Source organism: Lytechinus pictus, chromosome 6 (assembly GCF_037042905.1).
Source record: "Lytechinus pictus isolate F3 Inbred chromosome 6, Lp3.0, whole genome shotgun sequence".
Classification (NCBI taxonomy): domain Eukaryota; kingdom Metazoa; phylum Echinodermata; class Echinoidea; order Temnopleuroida; family Toxopneustidae; genus Lytechinus; species Lytechinus pictus.
The window spans coordinates 6,976,135-6,987,982 of NC_087250.1; the positions used below are offsets into that span (position 1 = coordinate 6,976,135).

The following is an 11,848-nucleotide window of genomic DNA, read 5'->3' on the forward strand; positions in this document are numbered from 1 at the left end:
CTGACAAAGGTTCTGCTAGGACTGACTGCTCAGGCTCTTTTACTTCGTGTTTTTCCAATTAACATATATTGTATTTTGTGGTTCTATAATGGCTACAATTTAAATGCTCATCTCACCTAGCAAAGAAGATTTTTTTTTAATAGTCTAGATACTGAGTCTGAATAAGTATCTAACATATTTTCCAATGCGTTCAAGTAGTTTTGCTACTCTCTAAATGGTAAATTAACAATTGAATGAATAAATTAATGTATATATAGAGAGAGATGTAGGTTGATTATACAGCCACTATCATGGCAATTTTGGGGTGAGAGTGCATCGACCCAGCTTGTCAGTTGGTCATCTCTAAGCCGGCTAAAAGGTATGTATAATCCTCTCTGAATGTCAGTGTGATACGATTTTGATGTTGATAGTGTGAAATTCACAAATTTGTCATGAATAGTGGAGGTGTCGTGGTCTAGATGTGAATTCCTGGGACTTTCTGGCAAGAAATTTTACTACATCTGCCACTTTCACCCAGGTGCTATTTGGGGACCAGAAAAAAACTTACCTGCACGGGCTTAAAGGCTCGCTCCGGCCAAGAAATATCTTGCTTTGATTAGAAGCAGAAAAATCATACGAATGGATTTTTTCTTCTGTCTCAAAGACGGGGGAAGGTGGGGGAAGGGGGAGTAGATAGAGGAAGTAGCATTTCATGAAATAACCCTTCTCATGGGATATTACATTCTATGGCAGATATTTCACAATCAACCATAGATACAATTCTTTTGCGTGGCAACAGAGATCACAATATTTCTGGTTATTTTCTCAAGTGGGCGAGACACAATATTGCTAATGCCTTGTTATTCTAATAATATTATAATAATAATATTGTTATTATTATCATTATTATTATTATTATTATTATTATTATTATTATTATTATTGTTAGCAGTGTTATTTATTGATAATTACTGTCATTGTTCATGGCTACTCTATATAATAAGTGCAGTACAACAAACAATAATACTTCTCAGATATTTTGCGCACTGTTTTGCTTCAACAATACACCCAATCAAGACAATCAATGACATATCGTGCATATTTCTTTCTTCCTTTAGTGTTGCAGTATCATGTTTCTTGTGGGACTTCAAAGAAGCAGGTTATCATTGAAGAAAATGCCACAATTGATGACTTGAGGGTGAAGATTGCCTCCAAATTTAACATGAGGAGACCCGACAGCCTGCAGGTCTTCAATAAAGACTTTGGTGACTGGCTGGACCTGGAAGAAGAGGATGAACTTCCTCCAACAATGTCAAGGGTGAAGGTTTTGGATGACCCAAACGAGGACACAGAAGACAAAGCGAGTTCTGATATCCATGAAGACAGGGAGGTCCCATCAAGACAGTAGGTTATTTTTTGTCTGTTCTGTATGCATATTATGTTGACGTTATCCGCATATATTGTTCATCTTTTCCATTTTAATGCGTGAGGCAAACGCCTGGAGTAGTAAATGTCATAGACTTATATTTTTCCTCATGTTTCTTTTAATCGGATTGTAATTTATTCACTCAATGATTTATTTCTATTATTGTAAATCAATTAAGCATTTGGCTGATTTTTATATACACGAGATGTTGTTATTGCCATTAATATTATTAGTATTATTATCATTATAATTGTTATCATCATCTTTTTGCGCAGGACTTCAGTCGCTTCCACATGTCCTCAGACGCTGACATCTGAAGGAGCAAGGAGCAGCTTTTTTGTAAATTTTAAAGTGCCTGAAATGCCCCACGATGTGCAAAAACTCTTAAATGACAACAACAAGGCTGTTCTGGAAAGGAAGTGGAGGAGAAAAATTGTGTCGCATCTGTATGACAACATGGTTCAAGTGGCAGTGTAAGTTTGCGTTAAAATTTGTCTTTCTCCTCAGTGAGTTTTCATTATTAGGACATATATTGGCTCAATCAGCGCCCGAACCCTACAATAATCTATAATAAACCATATAAAGCTTATTATAACCCTACAATATTAAGTCTGTATTGAACAAAATATATATTGCTTGGTTTGTGTACATATTCAAACATTTGTATCATTATTATACATGTATACGGGCAATTCCGTAAACTGATCAACCTTTTGTACGTCCGACCTCACTTTTCTGCTATTTTACTTTGCTATTTCACTATTTGGGCCATCATCATGAAAGACCATTACACCGAGTTTGCAAATCAGATATGAATGATGGAAAGTTAATTTATGAAGGCCCTGTATGCAGGGGATCAGCTGTACATAATTTATAGATTTACCAATTTTTTTGTATTGCTTTGATGTACCCTCAAAAATTTAATCGAATCTTGTGCATGTACATTATTATGTTTGGTTCCTCTCCTCTCTCCCTCTTTCTCTCTCTTTCTTTCTATCTGTGTGTGTGTTTCTGTCTTCTCTTCTTTCTTTCTCTCTCTCTCTCCCTCTCTCTCTCTTTAACTACAGGTACCCTCATTCATGGGAGTACAATGCTGTGTGCAGTGCACTGATTAACAAGCACCCGATTTTGAAGGATCGAACCATAAATGGTTCGGGATATGTAAGTTTTACATGCGCGCATGTGTGTGAGAATAATGATAATGATTCTTGAGATGATAACATATAATAAGTAGTAAATTGTAGTGAACAAATATGCAATATTGAAACATTTTTTGTTCTTTTTTTTTCCTTACACATCTTGTGTTTCCTTACACATCTTGTGTTTGCGAGTCTGATACCACTTCAAAATGGAGGAAAAATACCATGAAAAAGATCGATTTTGCACAGATTTGACTGGAACTTGATTGTGTATTATGTGTCAGAATATATAACTTGTTAAATACCTTTTCAATCATTCCACTTCATTACGTTAAAGCCCAAGTATAGTTTTGGTAAGGATTAAGAAATGTGAATTTTTGGGATATCTACCATGACATATAGTTTTTATACACATTTTAAGACCATAGCATTTTTTCTACGAGCTAATTCTTTTGGAAATTTGAATTTGACCGTTAAATCGTATTTAGCGCCCTCTATTGGTTGTAACAATAATTTGCTTCTTATCGGGCATATACAAAGTTATTTCCAAGACTTGATTAAAGCATGATAAAAAGGAATACACAAAGAATAAATTCTGAAATTTTCATCCAATTCTATGCATGAGAAGTTGTCCTTTATCAAGAAAGAAAATATTGAATTCGCATCGGGGGACACGACGCTGAAATATTTTGCACATTTTAGGTTATAACTTTTCCAAAACTTGTTCATTTTTTGCACAATCTTTTGTACAACATGTTCATGATATCATGTTTCATTTTATACCGATTTGAAGTCAAAATTTGGTGATAAAAAATTTCGCTTTTACCAAAACTGTACTTGGCCTTTAACCCTAAATAGGCTGGGCTATTTTGAGAGTTCTCAGAGCCGGGGGGGGGGGGGCCTCCCAGGCCCCCCCCCCCCCCCCCTTCTGTTCTCGGCCGTCGATCGCGCTATCGCCGCGAAAATTTGCACGCGAGTAGAGCATCATGTAAACTACAAATTACCATCGTCAGATTTTCGAAAAAATACACCGTTTATTTTTAATTAATTAATTATGCTAATTTATGCATAAAAAGGCATTTTGTTCTCTAAATCACAAAATACTAGTGATAGCAAACTAATTTTTGGTCTAAGTATTCCTGGTATCATATCTAACAATTCCACATAAAAAAAATTGCACTGACAAATTGAATTTCTTTTTTTTTTTTTTTTTTTCAATTTCTTGTGTATTTCATTGTTTTTTCGACCTTTTTTTTCTATTGTTTTTTGGGCACAATTTATTACAAATATTTTTTCAAGTATAATTATGCTAATATGAATTGATTTCTGCCACTGAAAGCAAAAACATGAATTATTATGTGAATTAATTGAAAAAACACAATTTGCATTGACTTTGTACACAAAAACACGTTTTGGAGCAGTTTTGAGGCTGACATGCGTGTATAAAATGTTACGTAATTTCGTAACGGTAAGTCCGATTATCATGAAAACGGTTTTAAAAGTTGCGGGAAACTTGAAAGAAAAAAGTCAGCGAGCCGCGTTATCAGAAATTTTCGTGCAGCGAAACGATCGCGAAATCCGTCGGCCCCCGGCCTAGTTAGGGTTAATGCAGGGTTAATTATTAAAATAACCAGGTTTTTTTTTTTAATATGCTGTTATGCTTCATGTCTCACATTATTTTTGCATTGTAGGATACAATAAAAGAGTCGCTGAGGACAAAGTTTAAACACGAGAGAGGGATTCGAACACCATCAACTGATGTAGCCAGGAGGAGGGAGTTGTATGGCCGCAATGGCCCCAGAAAGCGTGCTGAGGACAACGTGGAAAAGGCCCCATCTCCTGTTAAAAGGAAGAAGCGGGATAGCATTGAGGTAAAGCAACCGTATACTTTTTTAGAGTTATCTGTAGCATCTATCTGGCATTTCAATGTTATGACTTATTGTGAAAGAAGCCATCTATTAGATTGTTGGTTGTAATACATGTGTCGATTTATATATAGAAACAAATGAAATTTCAATCTTGTGTGCCGATGATTTTTCATGTATTCAAGAACTCATGTGACGTTTTGTTTAAAATTAATGTGCTCTTTTTTTTTTTTGTTTAGACCTCACATGGGGGAGAAGACGAAGCCAGCATCCAAAGACACATCGCGTCATTAAAAGATCTGGCATCCAAGAGGGGCGCAGACCCGTCAATTATTCAGGACAAAATGAAGCGGACGCGAAGTCATAGACTTTGTTTTATTCAAGCCAATGCTTTGCAGGATGTTCTGAATGAATATCCGATACTGAGGTTTGAAAAACAGGTTAGTACTAAATGTATTTCTTTCTTTGATAACATTAAAACTACTACGTACACATCAATCTCTTCGCGCACCAAATCAGATCTTAACGCAACATTGATTATTATTTACTATTAAAATTGTACATGTACAAAAAAATATTGAAACTGCAGAGTTATAAATATCGGCTCCTATTTTTCGGAATAAATGGATGAAAATGCAATAGATTATAGATACTGCACATCTTCGACCAAGTTAACTACTTTATTCATGTGTGATGTTCGGTTTTCATTTAAGAAATATGGAGGATATTTTGATGAAACTTAATGAAAATTAATCAGCGCGGATTAATCAAATGAAATCCATGAATTTGATTGGATAAAAAGCATCGTCTCTTACTCTTTAATAAATATTAGTGTCGGAGAATGAGGCTTGTATTGTTGCTGCAACAAGCCTCATGAAATGCCCTCCAGGCGCTAGTTATAAGTGCGCTATTGATTACCTTCTATGAACATTGGCTCATTTTGTTTAATTTGTGTCCATCCATTCTTTTTAGCTAATACGTGAGCTTCAAAATACGTATGGGGCAAAGGAAATAGCAGCCGCTATTGCCGAATCGGTTACAGCTAGTGGAGAAGTGATTCTCCGAGAAGGATTGAAGGTGCCAGCAGCACAAGAAGTGATCGAGCAATATCAGGACAAAGTTGATGGTGCGACTACAGACAAGCAGAAGAAAGGTATTTTGTGCCTCATACCTCCAATTTATTTTATGGTGTAGAGCAGGGGTTCTCAAACTACGGCCCGCGGGCCGGATCCGGCCCGCAGAGCTTCTCTATCCGGCCCGCGAGACTCTGCTGGGTTTTTTTAATCACTAAAGTCACGATATGAAACAAAGCTCAATATGATTACATTGTGTATCCATGTAGACCTAACCGTAATAAAAGTAATGGCAGTCAAATTAATTTGACATTTAAACAAAGTTTAGTGGAGTCTTTTCTGTCTGTTCGATCTACTTATTAGATGACCAGCGCTGTTCTCACCATGTTTGGATCTACATACAGGTGTGAAAGTGCATTTTCCACAAGGAACATTTTAAAGAACTAACTCATACCGAAGTACCTTGACAGGGGCCGCGGAACGGTTTTCAAAGTGGGGGGGGGGCGCTGGCCATGCAAAAAATCACAATCTTATGGTCATTTTTACGTTTATATAAATGGTTTTGGAAAAATGTGGGGGGCTGAAGCCCCCCCCCCCCCCGCTTCCGCGGCCCCTGCTTGACAAGTGAACATTTGCACCCGTGCCTTCGTCTGGTAATTACACCTTTTGTGCCAAGGTTCAAGCAACTTATTGCTGACAGACCACTAGCGTACCTACGGGGGGGGGGGGGGCAGGTCGGCACTCTGCCCCCCCTGACGAGCCACAACCCATACAAAAGACATATACCTGCCCCCCCCTGACGAGCTTAAAAGACCTTTTTTGCCCCCCTGACGAGCTTGAAGACCTTTATTGCCCCCCCCCCCCCTGATGAGCTTGAAGACCTTTTTTTTCTTTTTTTTTTTTTTTTTTTGCTTGTCAAATTTTTTGGCGGCCGATTTTGCCCCCCCTGTGGAAAATCCTAGGTACGCCACTGTGACAGACTGTCACTTTTCCCATATTGAAAGTGACTAGAAGACTGACATCATTGTTAGAGTCTACAACAGACGTACTCTATTATTCATTCTACTTTGACTGCAAAAATATTGATACTTCAAGACATAATCTGTCTTCCCAATACCAGTTATGTATAGGTAAAATCTAGATTCCTTCTAACAAAGTGCTGCAATTTTGTTATCATTAATATTGACTCTCGCTGTATTTTGAAATCTTTTCTAATTTTGCCTGCGTTCTGTATGAAACTGTTATAAATTTGTTGGAATAAAAGCTCCCAAAATAAGGGCCAGATTATAGAGCATCTAGGACCCCGACCTCAAGGGTCTTTGCGCTTCGCGCACATTTTTGTCTAAGTATCCACTTCAGCCTGGCCCTTTTAGGTTTACTTGGAGTCTCATCTGGCCCTTCAAAGAAAAAGTTTGAGAACCCCTGGTGTAGAGGATAGTACCAAAAGCTATGGAATTATTTGCGATATTTACATTTATTTCGGCTTACATATAAAAAGGAATTGGTACTGCTAAAGTCACTGTCGTCCATGCCTTCAAAATCAGTTAATTGCATGAGGAGGAACATAACTATCCCACATTAGTTGTCATAGTCTTTGTTTATTATTCTTATCATAATTTATTATGGTGCTCAATTTCCCTGTCATCACCCTTTCAGAGAAGAGAAGAAAAAATGGACGTGTTTCCTTGACAATTAACATGGATATTTCGTTATCTTTCCTTCATGATTATGATCTAGAAGAAATAGCTTCCAAAAGCGTAAAACTGAAATACAATGTATTTACATGTATCTATTTTGTTTGGTTTTGTTTTAGATTTACTGGTGGCATTGTCATGCTTGCTGTTTCCTTTGATATTTGGGGAAAAGGACTCCATGTACACTATAAACAAGGTAACATTCAGATTCCGCATTTAGTATCTACTTTCCTTGGGATTGATTAAATTTTGCATTTGTCGGCTTTATCTAATTGTCATTCCAGGTCATTCCAGGCTATCATTTTTTTATGTTAACAATTCTAATTTAAGATAGACACCAATTGCAGGGACTGCAGAACCGGGGGCGGGGGGAGGGGGGGTGGGTGCTCGGGGCTGCAGCCACCACACTTTTTAAAAATTGCGTGCAAGCCTATGGCAATGTGTAAAAATCGTTATCCACAGGCCCCGCACTCTCAGCCCCCCCCCCCCCCCCACTCTTCAAAAACGTTCCATGGTGCCTGAAATGTACCATCAATAATACAGTTTAACCTCTTTATAAAGATCACTGATGCATGTATATTAAAGTAATGTTTTTGGTCAGAGTTCTTTGCATTGATTTGTTTTCCCTCCAAGGGAATAATGAATATCGAGAATCTTTTTTAACCCTATTTTAACTGGGCTTTTTGAGACCAAGTTTATACTTCAGATCTCGGCCGTGGATCGCGCAATCGCCGCAAAATTTTGCACACGGATAGAGCAAAGTGTAAACTACAAGACTGTATGGATTGATTTTCCGAAAATTCCTAATTTCTATTTTTAAATAATTAATTATGCAAATTTATGCATGAAATCACACTTTCTGCTCTATTTCCCTCAATAAAGCACCTATAAGGCTAATTTTTGGTGTGAATATTCTTTATAATATCCCTCATGACACAACTTGAAAAAAATTTGGTATGACAATTTATTTCTTATGTTTTTTATTGATTTATGAATTTCTTATGTATTTCTTTGTTTTTTAGACCTTGTGTTTTCTATTGTTTTTTCTATGAAATTTATTGCAGGACATTTTTGAAGCATTTTTGTGCTGAAATAAATTAGTTTCAGCCCATCAAACAAAAAATAACTACATCTTTATGGATTCTGACTGAAATCACAATTTACATTGACTTTGCACACAAAATCACGTTTTTGAGCCATTTTCGGTCTGACATGCATGTACAAAAAGTGGTGCGGCAACATAACCACATACCCGATTTTTGCGAAAACAGTCTTAAAAGTTGCGCAAGACGTTAAAGAAAAAAGTCAGCGAGTCTCGTGGTGAAAAAATTTTGCGCGGCTGAGTGATCGCGAAATTTGTCGAGGGGGGGGTCAAATTGACCCCCCCCCTCCCCAGTTGGAATAGGGTTAAAGATTTATATGTTTTTATATTTCCGATTGGCTTTCTCTTTCTCAATTTTGTCAGGAACCCCAGAGCCCTACTCCTACCCTAGTGATATCAGGGAACCCCTTTGAATGTCGTGATTTAGCCATATTCATGGACGGGATAGAAGTTTGTCGAGCATCAGATCTCACATCCGGGTTTGTTGCAACATTCTCAAGTTTTTATGTGTTTGGGGTCCAGTACCCACAACGTGGAAAGAGGACCCTACAGCTATACCAGAAATTTTTTGCAGGACTGGATGATGGAAGTCCCCTACCACCCAGAGTCCAGCGATTTCTTAACAGCCTTGTTTAGACTGATTTATTTCTGGTTGGAAATTCCGCCGTAAATTTCTATTATTTTGCCCTAAAATTAAAGACTGTTCTGTGTACATGAGAAGATTTACACTCTCTTGCTACATTTGCTGAGATGAGGCAAAGTTTTGTATCAACTCAAACATTTTAATTTATTACGATTGCTTCATTTATTTTATGTGCTGAAATGAGGCCAAGTTTTGTTTCCTGTATCAACATGATCAACTCAAACTTTTTTTATTACACCTGCTTCATTTATTTTATGTGCTGCAATGAGGCAAAGTTTTGTATCAACTCAAACATTTTAATTTATTACACCTGCTTAATTTATTTTATGTGCTGCAATGAGGCAAAGTTTTGTATCAACTCAAACATTTTAATTTATTACACTTGCTACATTAATGTGCTGAAATGAGGCAAAGTTTTGTATCAACTCAAACATTTTAATTTATTACACTTGCTACATTAATGTGCTGAAATGAGGTCAAGTTTTGTTTTAAAGGGGTACTAGCCCCTGACATTATCGTGCTCTCATTGAATAAAGAAAAATCAGATGAACAAACTGTAAAAAATTGATAAAAATCAGACAACTCGCTCAAAAGTTATGAATTTTCAAAGTCACCGAGATTTGACGATCACTGCCGCTCATGGGGATCAGTGCGATCGGCAAAACCGACGGAATCTGTGACGTCATGTCGGACAACTCCTCATTCACTTTGTACATAGAATATTTAAAAATTGATCAATGTCAAATTTAGAGTGAGGTTGCAGCATGAATCTTTTCAAAATACAAGCAAAAACAATATAGAAATGCTATACCGCAACCAAAAAATGGTATTTTGTTGACTTTTCCGAGAAAAAGGAGAAAATGTGAAGTTTGGTGTACAGAGTGAATGAGGAGTTGTCCGACGTGACGTCACAGATTCCGTCGAATTTGCCGATCGCACGGATGCCCATGAGCGGCAGTGATCGTCAAATCTCTGTGACTTTGAAAATTCATAACCTTTGAACGGGTTGTCCGATTTTGCCCAAATTTTCAGTTTGTTCATCTGGATTTTCTTCATATCCTGAGGTGAGGATAATTCCAGGGGTTGGTTTCCCTTTAATTTATTACATTTGCTACATTTATTTCATGTTTTGTGTGCTGAAATGAGGCTAAGTTTTGTTTCCTACATCAACTCAAACGTTTTAATTTATTGTATGTGCTGAAATGAGGCCAAGTTTTGTTTCCTCTATCAACTCAAACATTTTAATTTATTACGATTGCTTCATTTATTTTATGTGCTGAAATGAGGCCAAGTTTTGTTTCCTGTATCAACTCAAACATTTTAATTTATTACACCTCCTTCATTTATTTTATGTGCTGCAATGAGGCAAAGTTTTTTATCAACTCAAACATTTTAATTCTTTACGATTGATTCATTTATTTTATGTGCTGAAATGAGGCCAAGTTTTGTTTCCTGTATCAACTCAAACATTTTAATTTATTACACCTCCTTCATTTATTTTATGTGCTGCAATGAGGCAAAGTTTTTTATCAACTCAAACATTTTAATTTTTTACGATTGATTCATTTATTTTATGTGCTGAAATGAAGTCAAGTTTTTTATCCTATATCAACTCAAAAGTATTAATTTGTTACATTTGCTACATTTTAATGTGCTGAAACAAGGCAAAGTTTTGTTGCAAACGTCAATATAACTATTTAGTGGGTTCTTAAAATCGTTACAATATGAGTTTCTGGTCACATGGTCAAGGTCAAAGGTTACCAGAGGTCATCAAACTTTGGTATGTCAAGCCAAAAACATCAAAAACTTAACTTGGAGGTTATATTTTAGAAATGTCAACGTAGGTTTAAAAATTTTTTGTCTCTTTCCATGAAACTTTGTAATTAGGGTCATTAAGCATCACCAATCGTTCCGTATGCATTAGTAGTGTGGGTGGAGTCATTGTTGCCATGGTAACCATGGTTATATTGAAAAAAAATTAAGATTGTCTAGTAAGCATTCTACAGACCAAAATTTTCATCCAATCTTATTCAAATTTGGTGTGGACGTGTATTATGGCAAGTGGAAGTAAGCTGTCGATTCTTGGATATGGGCAGGGTCATTGTTGCCATGGTAACAATTTTTATAAAGAAATAATGAAGATTTCAGGGTGAGCACTCTACAGGCCAGATGTTTCATCTGCTCATATTCTAATTTGGTGTTGATGTGTAATATTAAGAAGCCTATTGAATTAGGGTGTGGGCATAATCATTATTGCCATGGTAATCATGGTTTTTCAGATTTCTTTTAGTCATTGTTTTTGTCCAGTCACATTCAAATTTGGTGTTGGGACTGTATTATGGTAGGAGTATCATGTGATATTTCCTGATTTCTTTGTAAAAGTGCTGCTGCCTGAAGCAGGCAAAACCACCAGAGGCACTCCACTTGTTTTTTCTTAGATTGTACTTTTTAATATAAACTTTTGTCCATATATTTCCTCCAAAAACAGATACCAAAACTTTTAAGATACCGATGCGATTATTTTGTACCTTTTCAATGAATGAGAAAATATTTCTTTCTCATCATTTCTCGCAATAGGTGACACTTGGTTCAGCTGGTTTGTTATTTACATCACAATGTATAAGCTTATAGATATTCCACACGTCAGATTGCCTTGTATGTCCACAAAGAGTGTGAGGCTACATCCTTTTTGCTTTACATAATTATTATTGCTCGTCTGAAGGCATGTTTACAGATTTTGATTAAGTCTGTGCCAAGAAATGGTGTTTAATATGTATGATGTATTAAATGTGTTGAACTCCAAATGTATATTCACTACTCTCCTTTCTAGTACATGTACTGTAATAGCTCCTCATTGGCATATACATATACATGTGTCACAATTAGGACCTATTGCAGCTCATTTGAAAATATTATTATAACTATTA

The 11,848-nt window shown here is 36.4% G+C and overlaps 1 protein-coding gene across 1 annotated transcript; it reads left to right on the forward strand.

The window, feature by feature from the left end:
- The first annotated feature begins 252 nt into the window (after window positions 1-252).
- LOC135154514 (uncharacterized) lies at window positions 253-11,848 on the forward strand. The gene is made up of 9 exons (XM_064100787.1): window positions 253-358; window positions 1,098-1,383; window positions 1,681-1,878; window positions 2,473-2,566; window positions 4,236-4,415; window positions 4,649-4,849; window positions 5,382-5,597; window positions 6,914-7,372; window positions 8,642-11,848. The coding sequence occupies exons 2-8, from the start codon at window positions 1,202-1,204 to the stop codon at window positions 6,974-6,976; spliced, it is 1,134 nt and encodes a 377-aa protein (XP_063956857.1). The 5' UTR covers window positions 253-358; window positions 1,098-1,201; the 3' UTR covers window positions 6,977-7,372; window positions 8,642-11,848.

Bases quoted from the DNA above. Each gene is read 5' to 3' on its own strand.
- LOC135154514 (XM_064100787.1), top strand. From the start codon at position 1,202: ATGAGGAGACCCGACAGCCTGCAGGTCTTCAATAAAGACTTTGGTGAC. The intron at 4,416-4,648 runs GTAAAGCAACCG...TTTTTTGTTTAG, and splicing joins AGAAGCGGGATAGCATTGAG to ACCTCACATGGGGGAGAAGA. The intron at 4,850-5,381 runs GTTAGTACTAAA...CATTCTTTTTAG, and splicing joins TACTGAGGTTTGAAAAACAG to CTAATACGTGAGCTTCAAAA.